At 38.5% G+C, this 23,205-nt stretch overlaps 1 protein-coding gene across 9 annotated transcripts in view; it reads right to left on the bottom strand.

Moving 5' to 3' along the window:
- MLH3 (mutL homolog 3) overlaps nt 1-22,115 on the bottom strand; it is a 28,789-nt gene extending 6,674 nt beyond the window's left edge. The window contains exons 1-8 of one of the 9 annotated variants that reach the window (XR_002831605.1): nt 17,751-22,115; nt 14,906-15,004; nt 14,124-14,209; nt 13,243-13,347; nt 12,101-12,173; nt 6,430-6,501; nt 4,628-4,739; nt 3,465-3,523 (exon numbers count right to left, since the gene is read on the bottom strand). Coding sequence is in view for 6 of the 9 variants with exons in the window: in XM_006098430.3 (XP_006098492.1) it covers nt 3,465-3,624; nt 4,628-4,739; nt 6,430-6,501; nt 12,101-12,173; nt 13,243-13,347; nt 14,124-14,209; nt 14,906-15,004; nt 17,751-21,135 (4,092 nt within the window). In the remaining 3 variants the exon portion in view is untranslated. Of the gene's footprint in view, nt 1-3,464; nt 3,625-4,627; nt 4,740-6,429; nt 6,502-12,100; nt 12,174-13,242; nt 13,348-14,123; nt 14,210-14,905; nt 15,005-17,750 lie in introns of those variants that run through there. The other 8 variants (XM_006098430.3, XM_023762155.1, XM_006098432.3 and 5 more) reach the window with 8 other exon arrangements.
- Between the last annotated feature and the right edge of the window lie 1,090 nt (nt 22,116-23,205).

Genomic DNA, 23,205 nt, shown 5'->3' with positions numbered 1-23,205 from the left:
CCCCCCCCCCCCCCCCGCCCACTCATGCTCTCATCCCCCTGTTGTCCATGTCCATTGGTTTGGTTTATATGCATGCATACAAGTCCTTTGGTTGATCTCTTCCCCTTACCCCCACTCTCCCCTACTTTCCCTCTGGGGATTAATAGTTTGATTGCTGTTTCTCTGTCTTTGGATCTGTCCCTGTTCATCAGTCTTTGTTGTTCTCTATATTCCACAAATGAGTGAAATCATGTGGTATTCATAATATTATTTTCGTTGCTACTTCATAACTGTAATTTTGCTACTGGTATGAATCGTAATGTAAATATCTGATATGCAGGATGCATTTTCATTGTTACAAATTGAACATAATTAAAGCATAGTGATTAATACAAAACAATATGTAATTATATGTGTGTTTTCCGATGGTCTTAGGCGACCCCTATGAAAGGGTCCTTTGACCCCCAAAGGGGTGGCGACCCACAGGTTGAGAACCACTGCTTTAGACCCTTTACCAGCTTCTGATATTATCAAAATATATATATACTGTTAACTTCCAAATAGAGATGGGTAGCCCAGACTTCTTTCCCAAGTGCTAGGTCTGTAAGTCTGCCTATCTACTGGACATCCCCATTTGAAGACATTCAATGTATCTACTAGTAAACCTAGACTTAGATTCTAACTCCCCAGACAGATATACTAGTACTCCTCCTCCTCTATTTCCTTTTTCTGGCAATGGCACCACCCTCCTTCCAGTCATCTGAGTTAGAACCCTCAGAATCATTACTTATCTGTTCTTTTATATTCTATTGCTTACTAGGTCCTCTGGATTCTACCTTCCAAATTATGTTCCTCCTCTGCATTATCACTGCTACTGACTTAGTCCAATCTTCATCCTCTCCTATTTGAACCAGTGCAATAACCTCTTAGCTGCTCTGCCTACCTCAAATCTTTCCCATATCAGCCTATCTCACAATTTATCCACTAAGTATATCTTCTAATTTTTATTTTTATATATTAATAAAGTAATTCAGATTTCTAGAAAAATGGTACACTAAGTTGATGTGGATTTGCCTGTGCTCCAAACAGAAAGTGCTAGAGATGAAGGAGTAAGAACCATAATGAATAAAATGGGATATCATGAAAAAAGAACTGATAGATTTAAGAACTAAAATTTTGGAAATAAAAAATAGTGATTGAAATTTTAAAAAACTCAGTGGACAAGTTAAACATCTAATTAAATAGTAGGTGAAAAGAGAATTTAGTTCACTGGAAGATGAGGAAATTTCCCAGACTACATCACAGAGAGCTAAAGCAATGGGAAGTATGAAAGAAAAGTTAAAAGACATGAAAAAGAAAGATAAGGTCAAGTAGACATCTCACAGGATTTCTCAGAGACAAGAAATGAGGGAGAAGCAATGTTTGAAATTATAATAAGTGTACATTTTCCATAGTGAAGAAGTATGATGAATCTCAAGAAGGAAATGAAAATAAATTCATTTTCAAAGATAAATCATAGGGAAACTGCAGAATACCAAAGACAAAATCTTAAACCAGAGAGAAAATCAATTTATCTACAAAATAATGATTAGATTGACAATGGTCTTTAGTAGCAAAAATAGAATGTCAGAAGTAATGGAATATTGTATTTATTTGAGTTTGGAGGAAAGACTGATTTTTGTATTTTTTTATTTATTTATTTAATCAAATCTCTAATATCTGATTTTTGTTTTTAATTAAATATTTTATTTCTTTAATATTTAATGTTGAGCTTGGTGGCCTCTGATGTAAATAATGCTCCTAAAGGAATAAATCATTCCCTCAATAATCTAGACATTAATCTCCTTGTCATCACACAAAAAAAGTAATGGAATATTTTCAAAATGCTGATAACTGACAATATGGAATTCTGTTTTTAGCCAGACAATTATACAAGTGTGAAGGCAAAATAAAGTTGTTTTCAAAGACAGATGATCATTAATGGACTCGTAAACAAAAGAATTTTTAAGAGATTTACTTCAGTAAAAAAAAAAATTGAACACAAAGTAGGATGCAAGAAGCAACAGTGAACAAAGACTCTGTTAAACATTTTGGTTAATCTAAATAAATATTGACTTTAAAATTAATGACTACCAGGGAGATTAAAAATAAGGTGAAATTAAAATAGGCAACAACAACATGGAAAATGGGAGAGGAGTGATGGTTGATTTTTGTGCGGTTTAAGAATAAAACAGAGAAACAAATTTCTTCTAAACTTTGTTAAATATGCAAATCTAACTTCTAAACCAATGGCAGTGGAGAAATGAAGAAAATGCTAATAGAAAACAGAAAAGGAGGGGAAAAAAGGCAATAAAAACAAAACAAATTATGTTTTTTTAAAAGAAAAAAAGAAACGTAAGTAAAGTAAGAAGTAATGGTCCTCTTCAACTCCCACAATGCTACATCCCAGGGGCAGCTTTCCAGACCTTTACCATAACATATACATGTAGTCATATTAAAATGCTGTGCTGAAATGTATCTCACTCTTCTTCATGGCTGCCCATAGGATGAAATGCAAATTACTGAGCAGAATATGCTATCCCTTTATGATTTAGTCTTGACAACCTATCTAGTCTCATCTAGTCCCACCACTACCCCATATATATCTTAATTGAACCATTTATATTGGTAGTTCTCTATACACAGAATTTGCATCAAATCTCTAATATCTGTTCCTCTGTTTAGAATGCCCTTCTCCTCTCTTCTGTATTTGGCAGGCTCCTAGTGTTTACAAGACATTTCCTTTTTATTTTATTTTTACTTATATATTTTTTTATTGACTCTAGAGAGAAGGTGGCGGGGGGGAGAGAAAAAGAGACAACAGAGAAACATCAACTTGTTCCATTGATTTATGCATTCATTGGTTGATTCTTGTATGTACCCTGACAGGGGATCAAATCTGAAACCTTGGCGTATGAGATGACACTCTAACCAACTGAACTACCCGAGCAGGGCCCATAGCACTTATAAAGATATTTTTTAAAATTGATTTTTAAAGAGATAGGAAGAGAGAGGGAGAGAAACACTGATATGAGAGAGAAATATTGATCAGCTGCCTCCCACATGTCCCTCCCCTCTCCCTCCTCCCCCCCTCCCCTCTCCCTCCTCCCCTATCTCCCCTCCCCTACATTGGGAATCGAGCTGCAACCTGGGCATGTGCCCTGACTAGGAATAGAACCAGCAACCTTTTGGTGCACAGGATGACACTCAACTAACTGAGCCACATCAGCCAGGGCCATAGCACTTTTGAACATACTTCTGCCCAAATGTCATTGTTATAATTACTTAAATGTCCTTCTTCCTCACCTTGAGCTAATTCATCTTTCGCTCTCTAGTACCTGGCACACAGCTGGTAAATGCTTACTGAATAAAACATGAATATAGTTTCTAAACAAAATAAGAGGTTACTATCACTCAGCAATTTAACATCTGCAACTATGCCTTACCTCCACAATACTCTTGGTCACCGTAGATCTTCCTCTTCGAAGTTCATTGGCTTCTCTTTCTACAAAACAGAGTGGTACTTTTCCTACAAGCACCAGAGAATCACTAGTATCTGGAAATATAATTCCAAGGCCCAGATCTTCCAGATTTTTGTGGTAACACCTAAAGAGACAATCTCAAATGTAAAATCATTACTTCATTCATGTTTCACTACTCGTTCCAAATACCTGATATTTTCTCAAAAGCTGCCACAAGCTTTATAAGTTATACTGTTTTCTCATATTTATGAGTATTTGTTTAGAATTTTTTTTTTTGAATTATGGTATCTTTCTTTTTTCACCCTCTTTTCCATTGAGAGAATCAACTTAGTACTAAGTCTTGTTCCTAAGTTTGTATTCTTCACTGAGCAATTGCTAGCTTCTCACGCTGGCACTTGAAGGAGTTTGGCACAAATAAAAGGGCTGAGAGTATTTGGAATCAGCATTAAAGCAGGGAGGTAATGAACAGCCCCAGGAACTAAGAAGTCCTGACTAACGGGATGTAAATAAATGGATCTGCCTCTAATATAAAGTATGCCCCAGGGGGAAAGATTTTATGGCAATGGCGTATTCCCAAAGCTGAAATATAAATTCAGAGACAATTCTCTTTTTCATTTCCAACAATCTGTACCCCCCCCCCCAGAAGTGGGAAAACTTCCTATCTTGTGATTCACTATATGATTTTCCCCTTCCTTGCGGCCCAGTGTTTTACTTTCTTCCCAGTATGATTATGATAATGAAAACGAAGACTCTAGAATGCACCAAAGCAAAGCTGAATGGAAGCAATTACTGCAGTAACTTTGCTTTCAGAAACAGCACAGCATAAACACTGACTGTTCCAAGAAATGGTAAGATTATTCTAGGCCAACTGCTGGGAAAATTTATCAGGGAAACTCTATCCTATACTCAACAGCTGTGATACAGTGGAAAGAACAGCATCTGGAGTCAGAAAACCTGCATCTGAGTGCCTACTCCACCACTTAATCGTTGTTATGACCTTGAATAAGTCATGTAACCTCTCTTAGTCTCAGGTGACTCATGTGAAAAAATGAACAATAGCTATGCTTACACCTCACAGATTGTGAATATTTACACTATCAACATCCCATCCTCATGGCGGTACTAACCATAAGAGTCTCCTTTGTTCCTCTGTCACTGTTATCTCTAGTGGAGGACTTACAGTGGAAGACAGTAATTTTTTCCGACCAGAGCCTTGTGGCTGTTGTTTCTCATAGGAATCTATTGGGAGAACGATGAATGGGTTAAGAGTAGGAAGTGAAGTCTTCTAGATTCAGATAAAAATGAAACATGGTAAGGCAAGCCCATGTAATTACTACAGTGCATAGCACTGTGTTCAATGTAGTTTTAGGCTTTGAATTTCCATTATTAAAGTAAAACTAGTAAATACCCAGCTGCTATTTCATCTTAGCAGTATTTTCCAAAATAAGAACTATAAGACTTAAATCTTACATTCAAATGAACAATGCAATGTTCCTGGAGATAGTCAATCCCCAGAGGTGAATAATGTGGATTACTGAGGAAATTAAATGGGTTTACTATACAGTCCCGTGGCTCAAGAAGGCGTCCCCATTTCTTCAGAAGGGTTTCCCAGTCTCTGAAGAGACAGTCAATAGTACTATTCTCAAATGGTCCAGGGCCTATAGCAAGTGAGTTTTTCCAACAATTGGGTCTTCGTTTTACAAGAAAAACTGAACAGGGAGTAAAATATCTCCCTAGGTTCTCACTTAACTCTTTGACATTAGGTTTTTTATTACTTGACCACAGGAGTGAAGATTTTCCTGATATTTTACCTGTTGGGGAACACACTGCTTCATGATGAGAAAAAATGGGGAGCAAAGATTTAAAAGCACATATTGCCTTTGGAAGGATACATAACAAATGAATGATATTGGATGCCTCTGGGGACAGAAACTAGGTGGGATGAGGGACAAGGGTAGAAAGACTTTATTAGATTCCCTTTTGTGCCTTTCAGACTTGAACCTATTTGCTTATACTACCTATTCAAACACGAAATTTAAAATGAGAACGATTGGGCTTTCTGAGGTACTGGTGGTCTCTGCCTGATGACCTGTAAAGAAGGTAAATCAAGGTGATATGGGCATTTACCATGGGCATATGGAAGGGCATATATTTGTACTGGATGACATGCGGAAGTAGCGTAATCCTTAGACACCCAATCCTTAAGGTTGATGATAAATATATAGCAAATGTATCTTTTTTAAAAAAAGTTTTTAAAATATTTTTACTGATTTCAGAGAGGAAGGGAGAGGGAGAGATAGAAACATCAGTGATGAGAGAGAATCACTGATTGGCTGCCTCCTGCACACCCCACACTAGGGATTGAGCCCACAACCCAGGCTTGTGCCCCGACTGGGAATCAAACTGTGACCTCCTAGTTCATAAGTTGACACTCAATCACTAAGCCACGCTGGCTGGGCAGCAAATGTATCTTTGACAATGTAAGATCTAATGACTGAATTAGTAAAGTGAACTATTACATTCTTTCAGTAATAGAAGAAGGCAAACCAGAAGACTTCAGCTTAATTTTGTGGGGTTTTGTTGTTGTTGTTATTGTTTGTTAATCCTCTTCTGAGGATATTTTTCCATTGATTTTTTTTTTTAGAGATTTTTTTTTTGAGAGAGAGAGAGAGAGAGAGAGAGACATCAATTGAGTGGTTGCCTCCTGCACGTGCCTCCCTCCTCCCCCGGGATGGAGCCTGCAAAGGAGGTACATGCCCTTGGAATCGAACCCTTGAGCCTTCAGTTCACAGGCTGATGCTAGGGCTCAGCTTAATTTGTTAAACATACAATTCATTTTCCTCACAGCAGTCAGAGTTAGAAAAACTCTTTCAGTCATACTAATTCTGCTGGAGTCTCAAATCTGTTCTAACCCCAAAAAGATCCTTACCAATAATAAGCTGCTCCAAACGGACACGCTCATGGGCAGCATGCTGATCCACCAAGACTAGCAAATTTCCACCTAGAAGATTATCAAGGATTACTGAAGCTTCAAATTATCAGATCAACATTAAAATAATCATGTTGTGTTGAGGGAGAAAAAAATTAATTCACACTAACAGGTGAGCATAAGAGAAACATACTGAGTAGTAACAACTGTATCTTAGTTCCTAAAAATAAATGAAATTATGGGAAATAACTACAACAAATTTGTCTATTTTTTTAAATATATATTATTAAAATTTATTTCAGAGAAGAAAGGAGAGGGTGAGAGAGAGAGAAACATCAATGATGAGAGAGAATCATTGATCGGCAGCTTCCTGCTCGCCCCACACTGGGGATCAAGCCTGCAACCCTGGCATGTGCCCTGACCAGGAGTCAAACTGTGACCTCCTGGTTCACAGATCAATGCTCAACCACTGAGCCATGTGAGCCAGACTAACCATACATTTTAAGCTTTAAATAACTGATTTTGCTTTATTAATTCAAATTTGATAAAATGAAGGATCAGTAAACAATACATTATTATAATCAGCTGACCTTAATTTGCAAGCTACCCTGGAACCCATGAAGAATGTAATTCTACTACACTTTAGATCAGAGGTCAGAAAATTTTTTTCTGTGAAGGACCAGAGAGTAAATATTTTAGGTTTTTGGGACATAGGGTTTCTGTCACAACTATTCAATTCTTCATTTTGAAACCAAAGCAGCCACAGACAATATGTGAATATTGTAGCTGTGTTCCCATAAAACTTTATGTGTAATTTTTTAAAAATATATTTTTATTGATTTTATAGAAAGGAAGGGAGAGGAATAGAGAGTTAGAAACATTTGATGAGAGAGAAACATCGATCAGCTGCCTCCTGCATGTCCCCTACTGGGGATCGAGCCTACAACCAAGATACATGTCCTTGACTGGAATTGAACCCGTGATCCTTTAGTCTGTGGGCCAACACTCTATCCACTCAGCCAAACCAGGTAGGGCTGTATAATTTTGATGTATCAAGAAATATTGTTGTCTTTTTTCCAAATATTTAATCATCTAAAAACCATTCTTATCTACCTGGCTATACAAAAACAGGTGATGGCTGGATCTGGTCCACCAGCCACAGTTTGCCCTGATTTAGAATCAGGCTTCTCAAATTTTGATGGACATACGAATCACTTAGGGATCTTATTAAAATGCAGATTCTGATTCAGTAAGTTAGGGGTGGGGCACAAGCTTCTGCAATTCTAAGAAACTCCCAGGTGATGATGCTACTTATAGACTTTGAGTAGCAAGGCTTTACCAGGGGTCCTCAAACTTTTTAAACAAGGGGCCAGTTCACTGTCCCTCAGACTGTTGGAGGGCCGGACTATAGTTTAAAAAAAAACTATGAACAAATTCCTATGCACACTGCACATATCTTATTTTGAAGTAAAAAAACAAAACGGGAACAAATACAATATTTGTATTTGCATGTGGCCCGCGGGCTGTAGTTTGAGGACCCCTGCTTTAGACACTCAAGTGCAAGAGAGGAGGCAGAATGTCCTGACCCCAAAGCCATAACTAATCTTTTTCTCATTGACAAGACCACTGATTTTCACTTATATTACTAAATCTTTTTTAGCTTGTAATTTTTTTTAATCCTTACCCGAGGATATTTTTCCATTGATTTTTAGAGAGAGGGAAAGACAAAGAGAAATATCGATGGAAGAGAAACACATCAGTTGGTTGCCTCCTGCACACACCCCAACCAGGACCTGGGCCAGGGAGGAGCCTGCAACCAAGGTACATGCCTTTGACGGGAATCAAACCCAGGACCCTTCAGTCCGCAGGCCAACGCTCTATCCACTGAGCCAAACCGGCTAGGGCTTAGCTTATAATTTTAAAACTTTTGGCCAAAGGGTTGAGGTTTAGTGCTATGTATTACATTGAAATAAAAGTTCTCTTGAATTTGATCAAAACAGATAATGCCTGTTTCTCCTGATTTAGTTCCCAGATTGAACTAAAGATTTAAAACTTGTTTCTATGATACTATCAAATTCATGGCATGAGAGCTTAAGACTTAAAGAAAAAAGGAAAAAATTTTTCTGACAGCATGTTCAAACACAGGAACAGGCCCCAAAAAGTTGAATTGTAAACTCCTTTGAGGATAGGAGGAGTTGCAGCTGGTTGTGATGAATTCTGAACATCCTGTATTGGGCAAGACAATGGAATAAATAAATTGTGAGGGAGTGCCCTCGAATTTTAAAACTAGAGCCAATGTGAATTACCAAGAGCCAGTGACCCTAAAAAATCAATCCTGTACCTGACTCCGGAGGAATGGTTTATAGTCTACATAGTGTTCACAACCTTTTTCATTCCTTGAATGAAGCAGAACGTATTAAGGTAATTTGCTAATGCTGGAAGCTGTACTTTTAATATTCCAACACAATACAAGTTTCATATGGGCAAGGATTTCTGTCTGTCATATTTCCAGCATGTGTAACAGCAGTCAGGTACATAATAGGCACTCAATAATTGTTTACAGAATAAATGAATGAATCTTTATTCTTCAGGGTATCATAACTGAAAAACTATTTTACTGTAGGTGGAAACATTCCATTAAAAATGTTGATATATGATAATTTCACTATAATTTAAAACAATAACATATTTATTCATTACAAAAATATGGGCAGATATTAAAATATCAGTTATAGGAATAGGTTGCTTTTGGTATTCATAAGCAACAATAAACACATTTTTAAAATATATATTTTTTTATTGATTTCAGAGAGCAAGGGAGAGAGAGACAGACAGAAATATCAATGATGAGAAAGTATCATTGATCGGCTGCCTCCTGCATGCCCCCTACCAGGGATAGAGCCCACAACCCAGGCATGTGCCCTTGACCGGAATTGAACCTGGGACCCTTCAGTCCACAAGCCGATGCTCTATCCACTAAGCCAAACCAGCCAGGGCAAAACACATTCTTATTTAGGAAAATATATTTTCTAGCCCAGCCAGTGTAGCTCAGTGATTGAACATCGACCTATGAACCAGGAGAATTCAATTCCCCGGGTTGTGGGCTCGATCCACAGTAGGGGGCATGCAGGAGGTAGCTGATCAATGATTTTTTTTCTCATCATTAATGTTTCTATCTCTCTCTCCCTCTCCCTTCCTTTCTGAAATCAATAAAAATATTGAAAACGAAAAGAGAAGAAAAAAGCCGCCTGGCATGGCTCAGTGGTTGGGTGTTGACCTGTCAACCAGGAAGTAACGATTTGATTCCTGGTCAGGGCACATGCCTGGGTTGCAGGCTTGATCCCCAGTGTGGGGTGTGCAAGAGGCAGCCAATCAACGATTCTCTCTCATCATTGATGTTTCTATCACTCTCTCCCCTTCCTCTCTGAAATCAATAAAAATATATTTAAGGAAAAAGCCTTTTCTCACCCTCACCCTCTTTCAGTCCCTCTTCCATGTCACAGATTTTTAAAAATGTATATATTTTTATTGATTTCAGAGAGGAAGGGAGGAGAGAGAATTAGAAACATCAATGATGAGAGAAAATCATTGATCAGCTGTCTCCTGCACGCCCCCTACTGGGCATCAAGTCTGCAACCTGGGCACGTGTCCTTAACTGGAATCAAACCTGGGACCCTTTAGTCCACAGGCTGACACTCTATCCATTGAGCAAAACCAGCTAGGGCCATGTCACAGATTTTTGAGTCTCTCCTTGCAGTCTCCATCAGCATCCTCCCCTATTTCTGAAACAGTTTTCACTTGAGTTCCTGACTTCTGCTGTCATAAAATTGAACGGATAATTTTGGTCTTCATCCCACAGTGGCCACGAACTGCCTCCCAGCCTCCAGGGTCAGCTCTGTGAGCCTGGCAGCAGTGGGGGTGCTGCGCGGCCTGTGCGGCAGGGAGCGAGGAGGAGGATCCTGGGGTGAGGAGGCGATGATCACAGCCCGGGTTCCTACCCATTGGCCCGGGGTTTGCAGCAGGAGCAGCGGCTCATCCCAGTCAGCCAAGCGGCACTCCCACTGTGGTAGCGCACTGACCACCAGGGGGCAGCTCCTGTGTTGAGTGTCTGCCCCCTGGTGGTCAGTGCGCATCATAGCGACTGGTCAACTGGTCATTCTGGTCATTCCGCCATCTGGTCGCTGGGCTTTTATTATATAGGATTTCTGTAATTATCTGTTTCTCCTGCATGTATTTCTACCCCCCCACCCCCCATTGTATCCCTAGGGCCTAATACAGTTCTGGGCATACAAAAGGCACTCAATATTTATTGAATGAGTTACTAGGACTTACAAACTATTATTGTTTTATTAAAGCAGTCACCAGGAGATTGTATTTAACTTTTTACAAACCTAGTATAGTTCATTATATAAACTTTCTTTTTAAAAAAAAAATGTTTATATTGATTTTTAGAGAGATAGGAAGAGAGAGAGAGAGAGAGAAATATTGATGAGAGAGAAACATTAGTCCACTGCCTCCTATTAGGGATCGAGCCCACAACTCAGGCATGTGCTCTGACTAGGAATCAAACTGGCGACCTTTTAGTGCATGGGTCAATGCTCAACCACTGAGCCACACAGATTGGGCTAAATTTTCTATTATTATAACGGGAATATATTAAAACATTATTTAGCCTAGCCGGGTTGGCTCAGTGGATAGAGCACTGGCCTGAAGACCAAAGGGTCCCGGGTTCAATTCTGGTCAAGGGCACGTACTTTGGTTGCAGGCTCCTCCCTGGCCCAGTCCCTGGTCAGGACATGTGCAGGAGGCAACCAATCGATGTGTTTCTCTCACATCGATATTTCTGTCTTTCCCTCTCTCTTCTACTCTCTCTAAAAATCAATGCAAAAATATCCTTGGGTGAGGATTAAAAAAACAAAAATCATTATTTAAAAGTTAAACAATACAAAATATTTTAAAAAGTAAAACATGAAATTCTCCCTTTTCCCACTCCCATTCTCACTCCCAAAGTAACTACTGTTTAATAGCTTAACATGTAGTTTATATATGTATGTCTTATATATGTATGTGTGTGTTTATAAAACTAAATGGGTTTTAAAACTAACATTCCAGGAAAAAAAATATCATTCCACAATATTAATTTAGATTTGTTTTCCCTAATCTTTCCAAGTCACTGCAATGGTATTGTCTGTGCGTGTGTGTGTCTGTGTGTGTGTCTGTGTGTGTGTCTGTGTGTATCTGTGTGTGTCTCTGTGTGTGTGTGTGTCTGTTTGTGTGTGTGTCTGTGTGTGTGTCCGTGTGTGTCTGTGTCTGTGTGTATGTGTGTCTGTTTGTGTGTGTGTCTGTGTGTGTGTCCGTGTGTGTGTCTGTGAGTCTGTGTGTGTGTGTGTCTGTGTGTGTGTGTCTGTGTGTGTGTGTCTGTGTGTGTGTCTGTGTGTGTGTGTCTGTGTGTGTGTCTGTGAGTCTGTGTGTGTGTGTGTCTGTGAGTCTGTGTGTGTGTGTGTGTCTGTGTGTGTGTGTGTGTCTGTGTGTGTCTGTCTGTGTCTGTGTGTGTGTGTGTCTGTGAGTCTGAGTCTGTGTGTGTGTGTGTGTGAGTCTGTGTGTATTAACCATAAGAGGAGTCTGTCAGAAGAGCAGCTGGTTAATAGTCAAGGCTAAACTCCATTCTTACCTGCCTCACCAATCTCATCAGTCTTAGTGCTCATTAAACAGGCAATAAACTTGTTATCCACTTGCTGGAGAACCTGCCATACATTGAAATAAATGGTACAATGATAAATAAAAATAGAGGCTTATTTGTATAGAAAGAGACAAAACTGTACTTAATTTAGAGTTGTTTGCATTACAACTTTCATATCTAAGACTGAGCTAGGTGCTGATGAACCTGAGGGAGTGACCAGGAAGGATAAAAGGAGTGATCAGAAGACATAAAGGGAACACAGACTGAGGCATCTAAGAGGGATATGCTACAAAAATCTTTAGCATTAGACCTGAAATGTTCCCAACAGAATGACTCTTCTTAATGGGTCATATAACCAGAGAATTATTAATATGACCAGAGACTGCTAACAAATAGAGCTGAAATAAATTTTAAAAATGTATACAAAAGCAAGGAAAAGCATTTTGGAAGAGCTAGGTCATTAAAGCAGTAAGTGAAAAAGCCACCTGTGGCTTTAGGCCTTGGTGCTCCTTTCTGTCCAGGTACTGACAAGGCTCCCCCCACAATGCCTAATCTATACCCCCACCCCAGGGCCTATTTCTGGATCAAGTGTTTGCTCTGATACCAGGTCAAACATGCCAGGTTAGGAGTTTACTTGGATTTTTCTACCTCCTAATTTGTTTCCTGAAAACAAGGAGATAGAGAGTGGTGTAGAGGGAGGGCAATCTAGCAGATGAGACAAGAGACCCCTCTTGTTAATGGAACTCCTCAACTACCATGTCATTTGTAGCCTCACACTATTGAGGGTTGTTTAAAAAGGGACATTGTTGCACATTTAAGGATAATGTCTCTGCAGTACTTAGTTGCTTTATAAATTATTGTCAAAATATAAAGTCTATATAAACCTGAAACTGTGAACCTGAATTCATCATTCATCCTTCCAAACTTGCTCACACTACTAAGGACATCTTTTTCTTTGTAATTAATTTTAGTCCTTTTCTTTTTCTTCTCATGATAAAGTTCCAGTAAGATTTTAAAAAACACATGTGCTTTGACCCGGGTGGTCTACATCATTAAATATATCCAATTTCACAAGAGTTAGTCTAACTTAGGGCTTATATACAAATAATGAGATTTCAAAGTCAACCTTTTACCTGCATGGAATGAATCATGTCTTTGGTGAAACGGTAAGGAAACAAGATGTTGTGAATTTTAACTGCTAGGCTTTCAGCCTGACCACTGCTTACATCAACAGCAACCTAGAAAGACACAGCACAATATCATTTAAATTTAAATTTTGTCATGTCTGTAGAACTGTTTGACCAAAGATCTCAAAGTGCCTTAAAAACATTCATTTTTCATAAACTCTACTAGAGGTGGGTTGAATTCAGAGAATTTACAGGAATTCAAAAGGCTCTATGACCAAAATTACTGACAAACACCAACATTTCAGAATAACAATTTACCTAGGCTTCATAATCAAGTACTTAATGACATCTTCGCTGAAGAATCGATAATTAAATGCTCATGTATTCTACACCCTCATTATAACACACAAAGTACATTCTGTGATAATCCACTGAAGAGAGAACATACACGATGAACTGTTCCTCCAGTAAAAGAGTCACTACTTTATTTAATGATAAATAAATTATTACCATCCTAAATACTCCGCCATAGCTACAAGTCAGGGTTTTTAAGAGTGGTAAACACTTTCACTATTCCCACACTGTTTACATATGTTTAATCCAAACTTAAAGCTGAGTTCCCCAAATGCTATAAATTCTGATTCCTCCTTTTTACATTAATTTCCAAATAAATTACTTGGAAACATACCCACTTTCCATTAATAATTTCAAATTAGTATAGTCAGTCATGCCCATACCCAACTTAAATAAAATTCTAAGGGGTTCAATGGAGGGAGAGGCTGGATATCTGTAATACTTTTAACAATAAAGATAAATTTTTAAAAAATGAAATGAAATAAAATTCTAATTTTAAAATAACAAGCAAAGAAAAACTGCTGCAGACCCACCTCTGGGTAACGGGCAAATACTGGATTGTCCCATTCTGAGAACAAAGACTGAAGCGATTCGCTACCAACAGCATCATCCACAGTATCTAGTGCAAAAGGGACAGGTACAGTTGGTATCATGAGCCTCAGGGAAAAAGGTGAGTGGCATCTCATATTTGCTGTGGTGCAGCCTCATGACCAAAGATCACACACGTTGCTCCAACATGCTACAAAGGCTCAGTGTTTGCTGTATCTCTAAATTGTTTTGAACTGTTACTTTCTAAACTGGAGTTGATGACTGTATCTTCTGGCATTATAGCTTTTTCTCCAACTTATTTTCAAGAGATATTTCAGAATACAAGTTCAGAAGAAACTGGTTCAAATTAGTAGCCTCACTGCCTTTGGTAAAAGAACTATATACCTTATCTATTTTTAGAAACAAAGAAAATAACAAATGTCTGTAGCTTTTTACAAAAATAAGAGTTTTGCTTATACAAAACTACCACAATATGGAGCACAACTCCAATATTTAAAAATAAACAATTTCTCAGTCACAAGATACCATAGACTGCATTATCATCCAGTATTAACATCAGGTCTGGAAAAGTAATTTCTGATCTACATGCATGCACCGAATTACTTAGTTTTGCTGTGAAATAGGACCATGGGGCATTCCTGGTTCCAGCAAGGCACAGCTGACACTGATCAAGCTTAATAATACAACCCTGCTTTTTTTGCCTTTTTTTAAGTTAGGTGGTACATTATATACTAGGTATTCCAGCAATCTCTGTTATTGCCCCTACCTCTGTTATTCTGTCTCATCACTGTCCTCTCTTCCCGAGCTCTAGGAAGGAAGGGAAGAACAAGGTCGCTTCTAAAAGGATGACACCTGTACTGAGATCCTAAATGTAAAAAAGAAAAACCTATACATTTGAACTCAAAGAATAAACTATTAAAAATTAAGTTACATAGAATCTCTTTCTGCACAAACTGAATCAAGACATAAGGAGGCAGACTACTAAATACCAGATTGAGAGTCAAAGTTCCTTAATGAATTTAGGAATCTACCTTACTGCTTAGTCCCATTATCCATCTATACCAGACAGAACGTGGACCTAAAATAGATCACTGATTCTCAGTGGGGGCAGTTTTGCATGGGGACATATGGCAATATCTTAAGACAGTTTTGGTTGTCACAACTTGGGTGAGGGGTACCACTGGCATCTAGCAGGTAGAGGCTAGGAATGCTGCTAATACCCTATACAATATATCAGACAGAATGATCTAGTCCAAAATGTCACTAGTGCCACAGTTGAGAAACACTGTATTAAACATACAGTGGTACTTAATTATCATCCTTCACTACTGAGTACAATCTTCACAAGTCCCCAATTTATGTCTCTTATCCCAATACATATATCTATTATAACATTTTTCTCATCTAATTGTATTTAGACAGCTATCTTCTCTAATAGATTGTGAACTCCTAGAAGCAAAGTCGGTTAATCTACAATCTGGCAGGGCCTAGCACTGTGTGAATAATCAATAAACGAACGAATAAATGAATAAATGAAAATTCCTCAATTTAAACTCCAAAATCCAGTAAAATCTGGCTCCAAATCTACCTTCCTTTCTGAAGAATGATCAGATTTGTGTTTTAGAAACAATGCTGAATTTGACAGTTTTTGAACAGGGGCAAAACATTATGAAACTATTATTTCAAAAAGATAAATCTGTTGGACAAATACTGGAGCGAGATTAATTCAGAATGATAAAAATTAAAGTAGGAACTGAAATAAAGTTGCAAAGTTAAAAACATTTTAAAGAGAAATACTGCCAGGGTTTGGCGACTTGAGGTAACTCCTTAAAATTACCTTTATATAGCCTCTCTTCTGTAAAATTAAACTTAACTCTTAACAATTCATCTTATGTTTTTATGTATGGTTCGACAATGTCCTAATCTCCTGCTATATATACCTCAGCCATTTCCAGAAATGGAGGGTGCTTTGGAGCTATCTTTTAATGGAACTCGTTTCTATATCCAAAATACTTTATTTTTCATTATGAAATTCTGGGTCAACATGACCCTCAAAAGTTCATTAAAAGACTTGCTAATCCAGAAAGTTAATAGGTTGAAGTGTTTTTTTAAACATCTAGATGTATTTAACAGGAGCAGATGCTTATGTTGAGTATGGCAGCCAACCAAGATTTCTGCCTTTGTTTAGCAACAGCCATCTCAGTTTAATGTAACCCAGTTATTTTTTATTACCATATCAGAAGCAGTTATATTCCAGGAGGATGAGGTGCCAGTTCCTTAGATTTACCTCTAATAAACACTCAGTATAAATCAGGATATAAAACTACATAGATTGAAAAACACATGTGACTTTAAGAGCAACCTGATAGTCTCAGGAGCATACTGAAAGAAAGGGGTTTTCTCCTATTTAATACTTTGAAAGTTACTACAATGATTATTTTTTTCACAAGGAAAAAAACCCCAACCCATGAAAAATAAAGGTCTAATTTAATCTTAAATCAGAGTCGCCTGCCAGAGAGATTAATCCTAAAGATAAATTATAATTTGCGATTACATTCATGTAATTGCATTCTTTTGCAACATTCAAGACTTTTAATTCGGATGCACACTAAATGTTTATCCTCCTAATGCAAAACCAAGCGTATCGCCAGATGGGAGTCAGCTTTACTATCTCCCAACATCTGGCTCTAAACACACTGCCAAAACGACGTCACTTTTAATGTTGACTTAGACCTGAGAACTCAGAGTCCTAGTCTAGGCTCTGATGTAGCCCTGTGGTATGATCTAAAAGCCTGATAACAGCTACTTACACAATAAACAGGTCAAGTGGATTAGCACATGCATTATAATCGAGTACATTTGAAAAGTATATTTATGAAAGTACTTATTTAACCTAGATTTCAGAAAATTTATGGTCAAGTCCTATTTTCTAAAAAAACCCCACAAAAAACAATAACAAAAACATATATAGTACGGTACTGAACCATAGATTTACTTGAAAACCTAGGATGATGACAGGATCCTTCTGGCTGTTTACCTGGGAGCTGCAGAGAGCAATACTGGCTTTGCAGGTGCCTTTAAATTTCTAGAGTTGAGTTTGGGAGAGAGGGGAAAGCAGACTAGAGAAGGATAGTGGACCTTCTATACTATTAATACCATTTCATTAAAAACTGCCCTAACCGGTTTGGCTCAGTGGATAGAGCATTGGCCTATGGACTCAAGGGTCCCAGGTTCGATTCTGGTCAAGGGCATGTACCTTGGTTGCAGGCACATCCCCAGTAGGGAGTGTGCAGGAGGCAGCTGAATTGAGGTTTCTCTCTCATCGATGTTTCTAACTCTCTATCCCTCTCCCTTCCTCTCTGTAAAAAATCAATAAAATATATTTCAAAAACAAAACTGTCTCACCCTCTTATACATATACATACCCATAGACACATATATGTACACTTCCATTCTGTAAGGCTTTCATTGTATTGCTAGATTTAAATAGTATTGGACCTAGAGACTCTTCATATACCATAAAACATGTTTTATAATTAAAGTTTAAAATGTTCCATCTGCTGAGATAACCTTCAAAAGCATTTCATGCCATGAACATGTATTATACTTACCATTCTTAAGTATGACATCCACAGCCACGGTTGTCAGGTCCTTAGTACAAGCAGCCCGAATGTCCTCAGTAGGAGCAATGAATGTGCTAAGTCCAGTTATTTTGTTAATGTAAACCATTCTTCCCAGGGCTACATCAAAATGCTGTTGCCAATCCAAAGAACATGTGTTTGACTCTTCATTTTCAGAACAAGTTGCTATAGATTCCTCATTCTGAAAACAAGTTCCATTTGGGTTGGCTGTGGAATCGTCCTTGTGACTCATTAACATTCTACTAGGAGAGTTAGGACTTCCCATCTGTTGTTCTGAAACTGTAAGAACATCTGAGTCTTTACTAAGTGCAGCGCTATTATAGTGAACTACCAAACTTGTTTCTGGTATCACAGAGTTCTCTGTTGTATTGTTAGAATATGCTTCACTATCTTTATTGAAGGAATTATCCTGTGTGACAGAGTCTGGCATTGGCAGGATGATACTCTCTGTGTTTTTATGCTCATTTTGAAATAACATACAAGCATCTAGGGATAACCCACTGCATAAGTCACTGTCTTTTCTACTGGAATCTGATTGTGGACGTTCAATAAAATGACTCATCTCCATTATTTGAGTCTCTCTTTCAGAACCTTTCATTTTGGATAATTTAGAGGCTAGTGACTCAGGTGATTTCTCAATATCCAAAGGTTTTCTGTTCAAATGGCATAGATCCTTTAGAGTTACAGGACTTTCTCTTGAGCAAGGCATCTGCTGTTCTAAACAGTCTTCTTCCTTGGAGAATGGAAAATTTCCCGAATAAAGGATGTGACTTATAGGTTGACAACTACTATTTGAATCATTATGTTCCATAGTAGTGATTTTACACATACCAGAGTTGTCTATGTGGTTTTTGTCTCTACATGGAATGTCAGGTTCAACTTGAGGTCTGAGATTGGTAGTGATTTCAAAATTATTATTTTCCTCCACTTCTGTATTCAGAGGATTTTTAACCTTCCCATATTGTCTCTTAAACTTCTCTAAAGATCCTAGTTGTGGATTTAAGCTTAGCTTCTTAGGGGCTATGGGTCTGGATAAACCAATCAACTTATCTTTTCTCTTACTATCATTTGAAACATGCCTACACCAAGAGAAAGAAGATGTGTCCAGTAATAAGCCACCTGTGTGTGATTTTTTACTACCATCCTGCAAAATAGCAAAATTTTTGTAAGTTGGAATAGGTTTGTTCTCTAGCCTAGAACTTATATTTGTTCTGCACAATTTTTTGTTAGACAATTGAGCAAATTCTGTACTTAAAGTGCTGGTTAAATCTTTGATGTTTGGAGTCTCAACTGAATGGCATGTTCTATTTCCAAGTGTTTCTTTGGCACTCACAGGACCAGGTCGAACACAATTTTTAAATAAATGTTCTGTTTCAGTTTGTTCATTTTGTACCACATGAGTTATAAAGCCAGTGGAACACAGTTTAATTTGTCCATAACTAAAAACATTTCTTCCACAATTACTAGGTTCTTTTTTTCTTTTCTCTTCCTCCCCCTGAGCACCATGTACTCTCAGTAATGTTGTCTCAGAAGGCAGAGGTTGGCATCCCATTTCAGTAGCACCTTTAAATGTCTCTAGTTGAATCTGAATTCTGTTCTTTTTCAGGATGTCAGCAGCCATGTCATTAACAGTAGTACTTGCTTTCTGTATTTCTAGATCTCCACTCTCCTCAAAGTGATCTAATGTCTGAAAAGGGCTTGCAGGCATTTCTGAATTGGTTCCACATGGATTTTCTAAAGAGTTAAGTTCCAAGCAATATTTTTTATGTTTCTCATTTTCTCCTGATTCTGACGCTTCAGGTCTTTCTTGTTCTAAGACCCTTGATTCTGAACAAGAGCTGTCTTTGTTTTGTAAAGTTGACTCTGTCATTTTACTATGACCTGGACTATCAGATTCATAAGTATACAAAAATGAATCATTTGTCTGTTTTCTGATCGCTTCTGAATTCCTAGAATTCTGTGTGTTTATGTTTTCTGTAGCTTTTCTTTTTACAGCTTTTGATTGCAAATTAAACATTTCATAGGAATCCAAAATATTATTACATGCTTCTTGGAAACTGACTCTGTCACACTTCTCATCAGAAGACATATGCTTCTGAAAAGTAGCACTAAATAAACTAAAATCATTATCTTCACTTAATTCCTTAATGTCTTCACCTGACAATTCCACAAATAATTTTTCTTTCTTTAAAAACATCTTCATTCCTTCTTGAATGCAAACCAAAACAGTATCCCAGTTCTGAAACTCAATCAGAGTTTTTGCTGGCTCCATGCACACATCATATTCACAGAACTGGCACTGTATATTGATTACATATATCCCATGGAGTTCTGGGTGAGACCGATGCCGAGGACTTGAATTCATTTGCCTACTGGCAGAGCCATTTTTTGGCTTGCATATAATACTTTCTTTCCTTAATAAAAAGTCAATGAGTTTATGCAACTTTGTTCTTAAAACTAGCCTTTTGTTCACAAATAAAAACTGCATATTCTTACTGTAATGGGCTTCAGAGCTGATATAGCCACTAAGTTCAAACTCCTTATATTTAAAATTTATTTCTCTTAACTTTTGGGACTTACTTAGTCCATAAATTTGACAAAATCGGGAACATATGTCTTTGGTTTTAGGGAGTTGAAGAACCATGGAACCAGAAACATCATTTCTCAAGGAGAAAGAAATGGAAGGGTGCATGAGTGAGAGAGCTTCGATCCTCTGCCTAACCTTCCCAAACTCCAGTCTCGGATCCATGCATCGCCTCCTTACAGGTAACTGATAAAATAGGTTATATACTGTTACTGTTGTCCCAGCACTTGGTCTAGTCAAGTCAGCTTCAAAGGCATTCAGGGCTTTTCCATTCTGAAACAGTTTCACAAAAGTTTTCATTGTCCCATTTTTCTTGGATGAAATTTCCATAGCACTGGCCATGTCAGCTATACTGGCCAAGGCCTCCCCTCGGAAACCATAAAACCTTGGGTTCTCCAAGTCCTGTAAGGAGTTGCATTTACTAGTGAAATAACGATTTCCCACTTTGTCTACATCATCGCTCCCTATCCCAAATCCATTGTCTATCACTTGGATTTGGAAGATTTCCATATTCACCCTCACAGCCACACATTTTGCTTCGGCATCAATACTGTTGAGGGCAAGCTCCTCCACACATTGGCCTAAGGAGCATATGGCCAAACCAGAACGCAATTTGGCTTGTACTTCAGCTGACAAGCACTTGATCATGGCAGGTAGAAAACTGGTGAGAATGCCAGGCAACAGTTTCCTTTTGTGACTGTGAATAATGGCCTTTGGAAGAAAAATAAAACAAAAACACACACATATGAAAGCTTCGGGGTTACACAGCATTACCCATTTTTCTGAGGCATTATAAAAAATACCACTTGACGTAAATGAAATTTCTTATTAAACCACGTTGTAAAACAAAACAAAACAAATGACAGCTCTGATCTCTAGGCAGATCACACAGCTCAGGTTTGATGCAATGGACTTAACATCCAAAGCAGCTCTGATAATTTCATAATTTTCACTGACCCCATCTAAATCCCACATGCCCTGAAGTGAAATCATAATCACATTTGAAGTTGACCCATGAAGATAGTGTTCAAAATTCTAATCACTTTACCAAAAACAGATGCCCAAATTCCACTAACATTAGCTAGAAATTATTCACACACAAAACTCCAAGCTAGTTTCATAACATTTATACATTACACAATAACCATGACTTTTAGAAAAAACTCATAACAAAGTACTAAGACACTGTAATAAGAAGGTGAAGGAACAGGATGAAATAAAGATAAATTATTGTATGAAGAAGAAATGGGCATTAAGAGATTATTATTTTTATTATTATTATTATTATTATTATTATTATTATAATAGTTAAGAGGAGGTAACCTCAAGGGAAAGAGACTGGGAATGGGAAAGGTTAAGGCAGTAAAATTCCTTTCCATTATAAGCCTTTCAGAATTATTTTAGTTTACTTTGATAAAAAGTTTTCAGACGTTTATTAATATCCTTTTGTGTTAATACTCTTTTGGTCTTTACAATGGCTACAAACTACCTCGGCAATAACAATGATGTAGGGAGCTGTCTGACCTGGATTTTTAAAATTTCTCCCAGTAAAAAAAAGAAAAATTTAAGATGATGGTGCAATTAAAGGTCCTAGCGCTTCTTCATAGGTAAGAGAGCAGCGTAGTCTAGACCTCTTTCAGGCGGTGGGCTGGATTTTCAAACCCGGGAAAATCCGAGCTATAAGTGCAGATCTGATTATTTCTACGGCAACGCAAAGCTGAGGGGCGGGGCCGCGGCCGCAGGCCCCTCCCCCCAGGCTCGGTTTCCGCCCCGCCGGGCTCTTGACGCCCAACCCTAAACCAGGCCCGCCCCGACGTGCGCGCCGCGGCGAAGGGAGACCGGGGCCTCCTGGCGCCCCTGCGCAGCCGGCTCCGGAAAGCTGGCCCCGAGCGGGCGTCACGACCCTTCTGGTGTTAGACGAGCTCCCGGAATCATCCTTTCGTCGCGCGCTTTCCCCCAAGTCACCTCCAGTCACCTTTACCACCTCGAGATACCAACCGCCTCGGACGCCGGCTGTGCCTCCTCGGCTCGCGAGGCTCGTGCACGCGCGAGCCGGGAGCATGCGCTTCGGAGATTCGCCGAAGTCCCTGTCCTCCGAGACACAGTGCGCACGCGCACGCGCACGCAACGAGTCCCCAGGCCTTTTCACACTGGAATTCCTGAATTCCCAATCCTTATCCCCTTTTAGCGTGGCATGAAAAACTACTTCTAGTAATTTTTACTTTTGTCCTTTGTTTCCTCTTTCCCGTTTCTCCTTTGTACGCACTACCATTTAATTCAATATATTATTTGCTCATTGTCTTCTCTCGCTAGAATGAAAGCCATGTGAAGGTAAGGATTTTGTCTATTTTATTGCTGTATCCCCATGGCCTAGAACAGTGCCTGACTTATGTTAGGCACTCAATGAAAATAAATTCACAGCCTTCCATCTTATCAGATTAAAGCCTTTAAGAGCTGGGAAGACTGAGAAACTAAATTCTCAATTTATTGGGGGGGACACCTAGACTCCAGTGACTTTTTTGGGTATTTTCCTATTACACCACAACTTCTTTTCTAACAGAATAGAGTGGAACTCTAAGAACATGGTGAAAATTGGTGTTATGGGAATAATTAACCAGTTTTTACTTTCATTTCTATTGAAACCTTATATTTTTTAAAAATATGTTTTTATTGGTTTTTTAGGGAGAGAAACATCCATGATGAGAATCACCGATAGGCTGCCCCCTGTAAGCCCCCTATTGGGGATCAAGCCCACAACCGGGCATGTGCCCTGACAGGGAATCAAACCGGTGACCTCATGGGTTGATGCTCAACCACTGAGCCACTCTGGCTGGGTGAAAC

Source organism: Myotis lucifugus, unplaced genomic scaffold (assembly GCF_000147115.1).
Source record: "Myotis lucifugus unplaced genomic scaffold, Myoluc2.0 scaffold_235, whole genome shotgun sequence".
NCBI lineage: Eukaryota > Metazoa > Chordata > Mammalia > Chiroptera > Vespertilionidae > Myotis > Myotis lucifugus.
Note: the sequence above shows the minus strand (reverse complement) of the source record. Positions and strands in the feature narration are given on the sequence as shown.